This window comes from Polyodon spathula, chromosome 12 (assembly GCF_017654505.1).
Source record: "Polyodon spathula isolate WHYD16114869_AA chromosome 12, ASM1765450v1, whole genome shotgun sequence".
Lineage (NCBI taxonomy): Eukaryota > Metazoa > Chordata > Actinopteri > Acipenseriformes > Polyodontidae > Polyodon > Polyodon spathula.
The window spans coordinates 9,345,427-9,360,251 of record NC_054545.1 but is presented as its reverse complement, the minus strand read 5'-3'; the positions used below and the strand labels follow the sequence as shown (position 1 = coordinate 9,360,251).

The following is a 14,825-nucleotide window of genomic DNA, read 5'->3' as shown; positions in this document are numbered from 1 at the left end:
ACAGTAAATTATAACTCCTACCTAATTTTTAAGTCTGATGTATTCATTACACATGTATTCAAACATTCATTACAGATGTATTCAAACATATTTCAGTTGTTTATGTTAGGGGAATAGGCCTCTTTTTGTTTTCATTATCCTGAGAAACGGTACATAATAGATTGATTACACTGTCATCAAGCAGAAAGGAAATAATCCTTTAACTCTGAAACATGCTCCCCACCATGAATGCTGGAAAATATTACAATTACATTGTTATGTATGTGGAAACATTATAAAGAAAGCAGTAGGCTGTGTTAATATTCATACTAAACTATGGAAATGTACAGTTATCACAAAGATGCCATTGCATGAAGCAGCAGGGTGGTATTTACATTTCCTTTCGGATGAAAATCTGCAGGGTTTACTGTTTCCAATAGTGTATCGCTATAAAATGCTGGTACTGTATGATACTGTATAAAACATACAGTACCCTTATATAGAAGGTCAATAAATACAACACATATATGTATACTGTGTAGATCCAGATTATTAAATAAAAATTAAGGGCTGTTTATAATTTGTGCTTAAAAATAAATTAAAAAGTAATTAAATAAGGTAATTGCAGTAAAAACATGAAAGTCAATTTGTAGTCCCCTCAGAATTGAACAGCGAACAAGGCCTTTCTATATTCTTTCTAAACTCTCTTTCAATGGAAAGACCTTTTTCAAGTGATCCGTTCCAAATTGTGAACCATAGTGTAACTGCAGATACATAACACAGGGGACTGTGGAAGAATAATTTGATGTTGCGTAGGGACTGTGGGGTTTCATGTATTTATTACCCACAATCCTGCATTAGTTATTCAGGACAGTACAGCATTAGGCATGATTTAGAATGACAAGCAGTAGATGTCTGTGTGGTGCTAAGAGACAAATAAGCTCATGATAAAATCCCATTGCTGCATTCAGTATCTTTTATTACAAATACACTTAGCTGTTTTAAAACCTCTGTAAGCCTGGGTAACCCCAAAGGCTCCGGTTTTGCCATTAGCTGTACCTGTATAAATAGCCTGCTACCAGAAATATTGACAGGTCAAGTATAGCAGCCAGCAAGGTGGTCCCCGCGGCCTCCTGCTTGATTTCTTTTCAACCACATTAAAGAGTTAACCAGTGGCAGAACAGCGTTGGTTGGGAGCTAATGAATGGAATGGAGATTGGAATAAGATCTCTTTAGAGACGCATTGATCTGTTGCTTCTAAAAACCTGGCTTTAGAATTCACAGGCAGCTTCACACGGAGTGGCCCTGGCACCGTGCCCATTAGCAGACAACTCTTTTGGTGTTTCTCTCCTACTGACACAAATAAAGTTGTACGTGTTGTTTTCTTCCCATACATCTGCCCAAATCTTTTCATTAGGCTGCTGGCTTGGAATGGAAGCCACATGGCCCTGTCAAAAGAGAGATAGTTTGAATCTGTCACGGGTGAAACGAGAAGAAGCCTTTGCAGTGGATGCCCTACAGCAATGCACTTCAGCAGACCAGCATTCCATGCAGTGCTACCTGAGCTAACAGAGCTGCTCCTTAAGCACTGCAGTGTGCTTTATTTTGGAGGTGATAGACCTGGTTTCAATCCATTTTAAATGGTTAGAAACTGGATGGGTACACAGTGAGGAGGTCAGTCAGGTTTCTTAATCAGAGTTATCCATAGCAGTGGAATTGCTTAATGGAATTTGTATCTACCATGGTTTAAGTTTGTTGGTTCTGGTTACAGTGACTTGCAGACCATCCCTGAATGTAGTTATTCCAAGTGTGAAGGTAAAATTAGTCTTTAATTTATCCCGCTTTGTTTAAGCAGAGTTATTTACGGGCTTACTGTTTTACTAGTGTACAGTTATCAACCAAAACAATATCACTTTCCAAGGTCTCTTGACTTAAACCAAATTCACATTTTTTATGATTTTATATGAGTGTATGTATATATATATATATATATATATATATACACACACACACACACACACACACACACACACACACACACACACACACACACATTTATTTTTTCACTTATGAGAATTGATGAGTGATTATGCTCATTGATTTATTAATAGTTTTTGTGCTTTGTCATAACGATCTGCATGTGCATGTTTTGTTCCCCTACTATTCCGAAAACTTGCAGATTATTAAATCAATCTAAGAGCAGGATGTTGTGTTTATAATTTTATATCGTGGAAAACATGAGAGAACAGCTTCTAGACTTCTCTGAAAGCACAGGCCTGGGTAGTATTGTGTTCGGCGTGCAGGTTTATTTGTCCAAGGCTGTGAAAACGTACTGGAGCTATGCTGACCCATTCCTTTAACAATCAAACACCATGAACAACCCTATCATAACCACAGAAACCCACAAAGACTCTATCTGTGTCAGAAACTAAACTTTGCGTTGACAGCCATTTACAACCGTGTGGGACAATCTTGTGGGCTGTTTTGCAGAGCCTTCAGAAGTAGTTATGGTGGATTGATTCAGACTTTATTAAAAATTGCTACCCGGGGCCAAAAGAAGACCTTGATAGTCAGGAAAGAATGAAACGATCAGACTGAGACTTTTGGCAAATCCCACAAATAGTATTAAGAGCAGTATAACGTGTTAAGAACACCACTCGCATTGCTCTTTCATGCATCTTTGTATACGGTTTCTAGAAGGGATTATTCTCTTCTCTTTTTGAGGTAAAGAAAAAAATCTACATAGCCTTGTGATGAAAATATATTGGTCACTCGGTAGCCTCAGGTTTTTGTTCCTAGACTAGTCATTTTATTGACCTGTCTGGAGTATATAATTTAAACCATTGCTTGCGTTTAAAACTAGCAGGGGCCTAGCATTCCCTATAATGTTTGTTCACTAAATTTGCGTTCTTATTGCTGGGAGAATTGCTTCTATCAATTCTTTTTTCTCCAGTTTTCTTACTCAGCTTTGGAAAAGGTTTAAAAAATAAATCGCAAAGACACTGAAAGAACATATATGCAGCTAAAAATTCAGCACACAATTAGCAGGCATGAGTAATCTTTAATGAACTAAGAATCTATCTGTGGTATCTGTCTAACTATCCAGACACCATATAAAAAAAATAATAAAATAAAAAATCTGAGCAGCCATTTCATAAATAACATAAATCTTCACTAACAGAATTCTGTATGCAACATTTGTTAATAAGTGTTAAAAATCAGCAGGGTTCCTCTATGCCAGCTCCTGGAGTGTAACCAAATAGATTATTATATCACTTATCTCAGTGCTGTTCTGGCTAATTACATTTACTGATTAATGGGTTATTGAGTTCATAGCATTCCGTTTAAAATATTCCAACATAGAATTTCAAGGTATACTAAAGAATAATACAATACATTTAGCCTATACATTATACTTTCTAAATGTATCACAAGAACATTATACTGTCACCAGTTACATAAGGTAGATGATCAAATTACCTCAGATGAAGATTATGTAAACACATACAGCTGCTTTCACAAACCCAGTTTAGCAGTAATCTTGGGTTACCCAACTGTAACATTCGTGTTAATCAGTATCTTTGAAACCAACCTACATAGATAATTCTTGACTCAGAACTAGTTTCCCTTGCCAGCTGGGTGTAAAAGTATGTTTAGAAATCAAGCATGCTTAGAACTCAATTAGCCAAAGTTGAACAGGGAAGGATCCTCTTAAAATGGAAGCCCTTATCTTAGTTTACACCCTCCCTGACAGATAGAGCACATTGTTGTGCATGGATTAGCATTAGAGTGTACAACAGAGCTAACAGAATAGCACAGATTTGGCAAATGAAATTTTGACTGTTTTGAAATGATTTGTATTATAAACCTAGATCTTTTAAAGGCTGTGGTGTCAAGCAAATAGCCTGTATTAAATGTAGCCTAGTGTGAGACAGCAGCATCAGTCTAGCAATGACAACATCATTTTAATAATTCTTTATCCCTCTTCAGTGGCATACAGGCTGTTCTGCGTTTTTAGTTAACAAACCTCAGACTCCATGGTTCAATCAAAAGCCCCTTTCACTCTGGCACATTTACCCAGGTCCCAGCAACCCACCAGATGTGGGTTGACGCGCTTTGACCCTGGTTGAGCGAAACAAAATGCATGACGGTCAGCGGAATAACAAACAGCCACATCTGCATGAAGGTTTCACCTCCGCAAGGAACGATTTTGTTTATTCTGTTTAGACATGTTTTTGTTGCTTGAGACACACCATAAATCCAGTTTGCTGCAGGGGTGAAGAAACGTTTACTCAAATCAACATTTGGGCCAACTGTTCAATCCAGGGAAACTTGGGTGGAAGCATCAGTAACAAACTACTTCCAGGGCATTGATACGCGTACTGTTTACTTGCGTCTGTCACCCAGGTCAACCTTTATCAAAAGAATGACACCGGGTCCTGATTCGGGTAGGTTCCAACCCGGGTAGAGCATGTCAGTGTGAAAGGGGCTAAACTGTTCCTTATCAGTCCACAAAGGCAGGTCCCTCTGTCGCGCTGCATTTTTTTGAGGATACTGTTATTTTACTGTCACTTTTATATTTATTTTGATCTCAACAGTGAAACTGAATAGCATAATAAGCATTTTAAAATAAAGCAGGAAACTGATATTGCTGTGAGTTGCTGTGTCATTCCTCAATCTCAGGATGAAAGTGGTATCTAATAACATTCCCTGCAATAAGCACTTCAAATGCATATTTAAAATGAATTTGTTGTGATATCAAAAAGAGGGAAGAAAATAAATAAATTTAAAAAAAAGTTCTACAGATGGCCTGCTGTTACATCTTCCCTGTATACTTGCCTGTGTTTGAACAAAGAAGGAAAAAAGGAAGGCACTTTGCTGAATATTAAGTGTGTGTGTGTGTGTGTGTGTGTGTGTGTGTGTGTGTGTGTGTGTGTGTGTGTGTGTGTGTGTCTCCAGTTGGTTGGGTAATAATAGCAATTAATAAAGCCTTGGAACACTGCTCATTAGAAATACCATCACTGGTCTCCTGTGCTTCCTAGTGACATTTAGTATAGGTTGCAAGAAGTCACAACATTAACTCATTGTAGTCTTCTCCAGTCTATTTTTCCTCTATAGGAATTTGCAAAATTATAGCTCTTGCATGTTTTTAATTTCACACTTGATAAAGTGCAAAAGGTCATATAAGGCTGTTTAAAAAAAAAAAAGGCAATATATTATAGCAGACTTTGCATGCTAGCCTTATTATAACTTTGTATGAAAACTAACAAATTGTATTGCTAGTTGGCTGTGGTGGGAATATGTCATATTTATATTTATTGTAAAGTGCATTATTGTGCAAAACCAGTGACAGATGTGTGAGTGGTGGTGAGAATCTGGTGTCTGCCTGAAACATTCCATTGATTTCATTGGTCCCTTAGGTGTTGCACGACCATGAACATGAGCTAATTCATTCTTGTGGTCATTTTCAGGAGAAGATTAGGAGAACAAAATGAAAGCACAATTTCCTAATAAGCCTTGTCCTCCATATTATTAGAATCACGGTGGGTGTGTTTAATTCACATCTTTAGTGTTTTCGTCTTCACTCCTGAGCCTCACACCAGAGAGACCTGAGATACCACTGCCATTATCTAAGCTCTCTCATTCTTGCTTCACAGCAACATGCAATGCAGAACACAGGCATTTAACTCTCCAATCGTACCTTACCAAGCTTGTAATACAGCGCTGAGCATAATTTTTCTTTTTTTAAAACTGTAAATGGTGGACCATTTTGAAAAGGGCAAGACCAAAGAGGCTATTAAACACTACTGTGTATGCTGCCTGACTGTCAGATAATATTTCAACAGATGTAAGTGCATGGAGTCCAAATTATGATTCTGTAGTCTATAACTTCTTGAGAAAAAAAATACAATTATAGGCATTATTTATGCATTCTGTTCAAGGTTCGCATGTAATCAGTTCAATTGGAGCTCTTCAGATGCAAGGAAAGGCAGTACAGTAAAGTATAGATTTATCGCGTTTGGCTATTCACATTCTATTTGCAGCACGACAGACAAGATAATCAAAAGTGCAACACACTCAATAGAAGCAGTTAATTCTGACATCTAATGATAGCATAGACATTGGTTTATAAAAAAAAAAAAAAAAAAAAACATGAATACATTCCTCATTTGTTTTTACTTTCTTTATTTTTTCAGATTTTGTGTTCAATAATTCATCGATTCCCAGCAGCAGGGAAGAACCAGAGCTTTATAGTGTATGATTGTGTCATGTCTGGTTTTATCATGTCAATAGTGAGAAAATTGACCACAGCTACAATAGCCTATTTCTAATTCTATTTGATCACCATGGGAACTCATCAAAACACAGGACAGCACTGAAGTTTCATTAACAGATCATCTCTGATCTCCTGCTGGGTCCCATCTCACAAACCGCCTGTTCATCTATAGAAATCACCAGCCTGGACAAGAGAGGCCCAGAACCACAGTAATGCCACATTTACCATTCCCCACCACCCCCCAGATTAATAGTAAAGTGTTAAGAGAAAACGAGAGTTTATTGATTAGTTTAAAGACACGTGTTCTGACAGTGAGCGTTATTCAGATTCACCGAGGTGCCACTAGACAAGTGATTTCAATAAGCAGACAGAGAAGAATGCAGTCTGTGGGCCGGACCAAGGAGAGAGCAATGGCAGCGGAATGTATTAATCTTTCTTACAGCGCTAATCGTTACTTTTGCAATTTGAGATTGTTTGCAGCCGATTTCTCTCAAGGGCTAGGTGAAAGAATGAGAAATCACAGTGGTAATACTAGGGAGCAATACAAAATTACCAAGGTTGTACTGACAGCATAGCCCTTCATGCTCATCCCCCCCCCCCCCCCAATATGGAAAACCAGTCATTTGTGACCAAAGAGGGGGTTATTGCTTCTACAGATTTTTCTTCTGGTCTGATTACCATTTTAAGATACCAGTTGAGCTGAAGCAAAGCCTTCTGAAAAGAGCAAGTAATACATTTAATAGCCAAATAGCCTTGGGTTAGTATCCTACAGAGTTAGCCATTTGATCTGATACTGTAGCACTGGCTGGAGAGGAGATGGGTCTCATCAGCAGTACAAGAACTACAAAGGCTCGGCCCTTCTATTTTTTTTCTAAAACTGGACAAATTGGTAGTTCTAGTTGCCCTTCTCTGAACAAGCAAAGCAAAGGTATACATATGGATTTCTTTTCTGGCTTTCATGTGCGTAGACATATCATGAGAACAGCCCATGACACCCTAATAGGAGCCCTAGGAGCACAACTGATATTGTTTTCATTTGTTTTTAAGTTTTTAATTGGATCAAGTTCCTAGCTAGACAATAATTATTGCAGTATTCACGATTAATAACACACTATTATAGAGTCACATATATGTACTGTGTATTTTATATTTATATATGGATATATGGAGTATATCTTACCAAATTAATATCAAGGTGAAACAAAAACAACTTTCTAAAAGCCTTCATGAATAGATCTGTATATAATGAGAGGCAGTCTTGCTGGTGATTGTGTTGTGTCCAATGCTATAATCTTTTATCTGGGAGCCAGTCCACCTTTTAAACTTGCTTGTGGGGATCTGATATTTTTGAATTGTGGATACCCCCTCCCACTACCAAAAAAAAAAAAATGCTGAAGCTTGTGTGATTGATAAAATATTTGAAGTTACTCAGGCTTGTCAAGGGGTATCTTTGTTCAGTAGGTTCAGCAGCAAGTTTGCCATTTTCCTGCTCCTTTGTGAGTTGGCTTTTGGTCTTTGCTGTCACTGGTTCTGAAGGTTGAAAAGTGGTGTCAGAAAGCTGATTGGTAGTACAGAATTTTCTGAGACAATCTGAATCTCATATTCAGCTACTTTGCCACAGTGGATTAAGATGATCTAAGGGGGCTTTGCAAGCTCGATAAAATCAGGCAAGAGAGAGAGAAAAAAAGCACAGAGAGGATTTTTAACCTTTTTGTCCTTCAAAGTTTTTCCTCTTTGCTCTGAGTATATTTCTCGTGAAGTGTTCTCATTTTGTTAAAGTGTTGTTTAATGCAAATAGGCTAGGAATACCTAACGTTTAAAACTCATGCATGTGATTGCTTCTGTCAAGGCTGATTTTAACAAACCTTTATTAAGTTTTCCTTTGACACATCAACAGCAATGCATGAACATTAATATGCAGCAGTTGATCTCAAGTGCACTACTTGATTTTTCTTTTTTCTTTAAATACAAACTTTACATTTGCATGTTAGGAATTGAATACTTTATTAGAGATATATGTATATAGTTTAAATAATTTGTGGAGAGCAGAGATGACCATTTTGGCCTGAGGGTGGTGATGGGGAACAATGAGAGGGATGAACATTTTCTGTCTTCAACAAGAAAAGAAAATAGACAAAATCCTTATGGATGGTAGATATTATACATATATATATATATATATATATATATATATATATATAATATATATTTTTATATATATATAATATATTAATATAGATAGAGATTAAATATATATAAATTTTACAATGTCCACAGGTTTCATAAAATACTGTAAATTATTTTCAATAACTGTACACTTAATGTGTTTTGATCTCCAAATTACAGCACTTTATAACACTGGCATAACACTGCACTAAGGGACCAGGATGCGAGGCTGACTGGTCCTCGGCTAAATCTTGTCCTGCTGTCACTGTCAAGTAAAAGGTTACAGTAATCTGAGCTCTGTAACACTTGAGTAGACTTGAGAAGGTTCTGCAGATAATAGTCCTGTTGTGATATAGTGCTGCCGAAGCCTGGAACAGTACAGGGATTTACCACCGGCTATGCAAAGAACAAAACAAAAACTAGCTTACAGTTTATAGAAACTTAGCAACCAGTTGAAGCTCAGAATTAGCGCAATATGTACATTGATAAAATATCATATCCTGTCCCAGCAGTATGTTGTCATTGTCATCCATTACCAGCACAGCTACATCACACGTGCAACAGATACAATGGAAACTTTCCAAATGCTTTTAGTTTTGTGGGCTGAATGCATTTGGAGGAAGCTTTGCAGATTTCATTTCCATTCTTGGCAGCATGCTTTTATCATAAGGCAGATAGTTATTAATTTACAGAATCAACGCTGGGAACAGCTTTTGTGATCTCATATTAAATTTTCCCCCGGAATAAGCCCTTGGCAAAAATTACTCACATCGTTAAAAAATATTTAATTAGGCTGTAGTTTATACCCCACTCACAGGGGAAATGTTGGAATTAATATGATTTGCATGAATTCTGTTTCTGTTTTTTGTGTGAGAGATTAGTTCTGAATTCAGTTCAGGGGGTCAGAAACACTGCCACGGACTCATGAAGGTCAGACAGGTAGAGAGCACTCCCCCTGGGTCACTTCAATGAAAAGACAGCAGAAATTGCTTTTAATGATGGGTTACCTAAAAAGAGGTTAGAGGTTCTTTTTTTTTCCAAGCCTTTCTCCGTGCAGTGCCATTGGTTTCTGAAGTACGATTAACCACGGTTGCAGACTATGCTGTTGTGACTTCAGTAATTAAATGTTCCAATCTTGTAAATCGTGTGAGTCCCCAGCCTGCAATATGTTTAAAAAATTTTTTAAAAAAAGCTTTAAAAATCTTGGGTTAAGCCCTGAGGAAGCTCTTTTTTATATTTTCAGTAAACATTTTTAGTAAACAGCTTTATTTGGGATGCAGTGTAATTATGAAACTCAAATTGATTAATCAACACTGAAATCAGTATTATAAAATATGGCAAATGACCAAAAATGCTTAGTACTTTATATGTATGGTCAATTTTTACAAAGGCGATTAAATAATAAATAACATTTTGCTCATTTTCTTTATCATAAAAAAATATAATATAATAAAAAAAGAAGAAAATGAAAAGAAAAAAACTGGCATCTACTTTCTTTTATAAAAAATAAAAAAACTTTTTAAAAAATGATTTCTTTAATGTGCATGATAACATTAACGAGTTGGTGAAGTTTTAATTTGGGTCTGTTGCCTTTGAAAGCATTAAACACTTTGATTAACCCCCCAGTTTACTCAACAGCAGCATAGTTAAAAAAAAAAAAAAAACATTTTAGTTGCTAAAGAGGCAAATCACATGACTGTAGACAGTCTGATTTATTAGGGAAGAAAAAAAAGAGAGTCTGCAAACTGTCCATCATGTGATGAAATTTGACAGTAGGGATTATGGCTTTGATGGACCAGAACAGCTAATAGAGGAAGCTGACATTTTTGAAACCCTGCTAATTAAGGGTTCCTTTCTTAATATTAAAATGAAGTCTCAGCCTGGCTTTTATGGTTGGAGAATCAGGTGTTTTCATTAATATATGCCAGTCAGTCTTAATAAGCTTGGAGGGCAGAGGAAGTTATTATTGAGTGACCTTCTACAAAATAAGCATGTTGCTGAGGGCTCTAACCCTGCCCTGTTCAGGGTGATGAATCTCATTTCCAATGCAAAATCCTCTAAAGAAATCCAAGTGTCCTTTATGCAATCACATAAAATAATCATTGTGTCTCTTGTAATGTCCAAAATTGCCACTTACAACAACCGCTGCTATACTATGAATATTACAATCCATATTATTATTTTTTTCTCTGCGCTTTGTCTACATTTCAGCATTTCAGGGATTAACAGGAGGGGGGAGACGTATTGTCAAGATACTTGTGTTGAAAAGTCAGCTCATTTTAATACTGTTAAAATAGTCATCTACTCTGTTCATGAATTGTAATGTAAGCAATAGACTTGCAAGTACAGGCTGTGAAAATAAGAAAGCTTTAGTGTTTCATCTCCATTTTGAAATAGATTTTAAACCACTTTGTGTAATGTATTCACAGAAATGGCAAATTCACTGAGGTACTTTTTATTATTTGAATGTAATCCAATTATAAATTTGAATCGCCGCTTCTCCCTTTCAAGTAATCCTTCATTCGATGTTGCTCTTGAGGTTAAAGACACTAATGTAACACATTCATATTTTTTGAAAAAAAGAAGAGATTCTTTCCTATTTTGTATTTAGTACCGTGCTCTAGTGCCAGATCTGTGGGTCCACATTCAACCTGCATCCCTAGTTCATGAGCTCTCTCCATTTTGAATATACTGCAAAAGCTCTAAACTTTGTGCAAAGATTATAGCATAGCAGGTTTTCATGAAGTATAACCCACAACTGTGGGAAATGATCTGTGGTTATCATCATGATAATTCCAAGAGGTTCCAATGTTCCTAGGTAGAAGATAAACTCATGTTCCCTTTGTTTCCAAGCAGCATTTGTTCCATAGCACCGACTGATCCCACAGATGGTGTATACTGTATATATGCATACTTACTTATGTCTTCCCCAAGCTTTATTATAACAATTAAACTTTTTTTTTTTTTTTTTTTTTACATTTAAACAGTTTTACATTAAAATACACTAAAATTACTGTAATTGAAAGAAAGTGCTGGACATCAAATAAGTACTGTTATACTATAGTGTGGTAAACTAAAGAACAAAGCCGAAAGTAAATCTAAATCAATCAATCAGTTTATTTTTATATAGCGCCTTTCATGTCAAGCCACCCCAAAGAACAGACCAATCCCAATGTTTAACAAGTGTGAAACAGATTAATTAGCACTAGTCTTGGACTGCCTAGTGTTATTTGAGGTAAAGTAGTCCAAGATTAGTGCTAAGGACATTATATTTTCTTGTCCACAAAAAGTGTAAGGGTATTTAGATTCCAAGCTCATTTTTTCTAATTATAAGTAGAGCTTCTGTTTTTCAGATTTTATTAATTGTATTTATTATAAAATATTGTGGTTATTTTTTGCTATTTTTCAAGTTTTATGTAAATCATTTTTTGGGGGGCATTTGTTTTTGATATACTGTATGAAATTAGTGTTTTCAGTTACTTTCCAAAATGCTTGAGCATTTTTTTTTTTCTATTAAAATATGTATAGTAACTCGATAGTACTTGCACACTTAAGTTGTACCTTCTTTCCTTTGCTGTCTTCCACAATGAAAACCCTATGGTCACGAGCACATTCTTCTGGGGTTTTTGTGCACAGGCATTTTTATACATTTCGCCACAATTCTGTTTTAAATCCTCCGTAGCTTAACTGTAATGCAGCTTTAAATCCTGCTAACAAGCCTCCACTCTGATTTTAATCTTTTTTTAAATCTTGTACGCGGAGTCTCCAATAGAAATGTAGGAATGTGCTGTCACTCAGTAGTTGGGGCAGGTTTAAAGTATTCAGAACAAATCAATGATAGGTACAAGTCAGGAAGGCGGAACATTGCCCAGCAGCACTGGGAAATGTATTTATTAGTATTTTTGTAGTAGGTTTTATTTTTTTTTGATGGGAAAAGGGTAAAGTCAACATGAATAGTTTAACCATTTCCACAGTTTTTCCAGTGTTTTCCAGTGTTTATTGGCTGTCCGCCATTTCCATTTTATCTGGGGTGTTTTACTGGGTTGTACTGGTTAAAACCGAAAATCAGAAGCCCTAATTATAAGCTATTGTAGTACTTGTAGGGCAATCAGTTGGGTTCAGTTAATAAGCCACAGGCAAGTTTGTCTTCGCATTTGTGCAGTGAAAGCCTTCTTTCAGATCTGGAAATGAGATTAGGCTTAAAATATAAATTTTTATTGTAAAATATTCAACTTGTCATGTGTGTTATTACACATCTGTTGTAAAAAAATAAAAAGTATTTTTAATGATTCACTGACTTCCAAAACTGTGCTCTGGGGTTTAAAAGAGAACTCAACTTTCAAACCTATTTTTTTTTTTCACTGTGGAGGCTTTTATCACTTGTTAAATGTCATCATAATAATTTGTCTCATGTTATACAAGTTGAAAAAATAAATGACTCTCTGTATAAATAAATGAGACGTATTTCAATTTTTCATTCAGTGAAATGATGATGGAGTTTAAAACTGTTTGAGTGCAGCTGTTCATATTATAACCAAAAAAAAAAAAAATTCCTTTTGAAAATCACAATAATTATTTTAATTTAAATTTCATGACCTATGGGTACCTCAGCATCAAGCAAAATTCTCACAGCAAAGTAGACATCAATTTAAATTAAACAAGACTTTAATTGATGAATTAAAATGAAGTTCAGTGTATAATATTTGTTAAAACTGACTCGCATCCTCCCTGAGATCAAGTTAGTGTAAATTAGGAAATGTTAAATGGAGCCGGATCAGTGCTGTACTTACTTTATTAGCGCTTAAAAATTCTAGTGGTAATTTATGTGGGACTCAATTGCTTAGAGGGATTGCACATTTAAAATAATTATTTCCATGTAATCCTTCTGTCCCCAAAGACAAAATCTGATCATCAAGGATTTCAGCCCAAACAATACAATAGAATGAGAATTTTGGTAATGTAGTATATTCAAGAGCTGAAAGCACCGGGAATGTGGTTACATGTAACCCTAACCAGACTGCTTTTAGCATTTATTTCCAATTTTAAAAAAACAAAACATGGAGACTTCTTTTATTCCAATAAGATAAATAATTTAAAAGATAGACGTGCTTAGTTCAGATGTCAGCTATTGGTTAGACGCTTGTATTAGCTCATTTGGAAGGCACAATGTAAAATTTTGCCTTCAAATTAGTCAAAACGTGAATTAGCATGAACATCTATTTAAATATATTTTAAATATAGATGCTACATAGTAAGGTTATTATAGCTGAATGGCAAATATGTTCAGGTTCATTACATAGTTGGTACCAGTCTCTGTGTTAAGATATTATAAACATATTTTCTTATTTGTTCCACATTACGCCATCCAACAGGGGATTCTGTACCTTTAAATAAAGAAACCCATTAAAGCTTATTACAACCGTCTATTACTTACTGTAATTAGGAGAGGTGCTAATGTTGAGCATTGAATTTGTGCCCCGTAGGTGGAGCTGACAGGCAGCAGTGTGTTTGACTACGTTCACCCAGGAGACCATGTGGAAATGGCAGAGCAGCTGGGCATGAAGCTTCCCCCGGGACGAGGCCTGCTCTCGCAGGGCACAGCTGAGGATGGCGCCAGCTCAGCATCTTCATCTTCGCAGTCCGAGACCCCCGAGCCAGGTGGGAATTGCAATCACTAGGAGGAGGTTGGCGGGCAGGACTTTTGCCAAAATGATTCAGCTCTAGGTAGTCGCTGGTGTGGGGAGAGTATAAACAGCCCTGCTAGTGTTTAAAGATTCAGAGATATCTCTCTCCTTTTATTTTTCTTTTTTTAAGAAAGTTTTTACAGAATTTTCTCAGAAGACAGTTGTTCATAGTCTAGTTTTTTCAACTTAACCCTTTAATTGCATCTTAAATTATATAAACTGGAATGATTGTCTGCTGCAGTATTCTGTAAGAATACATTTTTTGTGCTGGAATAAAGCAGGTAAGCAGCCTCCAGAAGTATGTTCTAATGTGACATGAAATGATGAACCCTGTCATTTTCCACACACTTGACTCCACTGTCGGCACCAAAGAAAGCCATCCGTTATCACCTGCGGTTAAGTTTTGTCATCTCAAGATATTTAATGAATCGTATTCAGTGTCTCCATTAGCAGACACTATAAGGACCCAATATAGATCTATGATTAAGAGCATGTAAATGCATTTCCTCTTATTTTAGACCTGCAATGTACACAGTATTGGGATACATTTGAACACTCTTTCTTTTAACCCATTGATGCTCATTCATGGGGTAAAACATGGTGTTGCAAAGGGCAGTGATCCTTTAAGGGTTAACCACTGCTGCAGAACCAGGCCTGATAAGACTGGAATTGCTGTGATTTAATTTTAAAAAACTGCTAATTTATTAAGATAATCTAAT

General features: G+C 36.1%; 1 protein-coding gene across 2 annotated transcripts in view; it reads left to right on the top strand.

Annotated features, from left to right (window-relative positions):
• LOC121324686 (neuronal PAS domain-containing protein 3-like) overlaps positions 1–14,825 on the top strand; it is a 231,108-nt gene that overhangs the window by 171,400 nt on the left and 44,883 nt on the right. For both annotated transcript variants that reach the window (XM_041266803.1, XM_041266804.1), the window contains exon 6: positions 13,906–14,080. In XM_041266803.1, the coding sequence (XP_041122737.1) occupies positions 13,906–14,080 (175 nt within the window). The remainder of the gene's footprint in view (positions 1–13,905; positions 14,081–14,825) is intronic.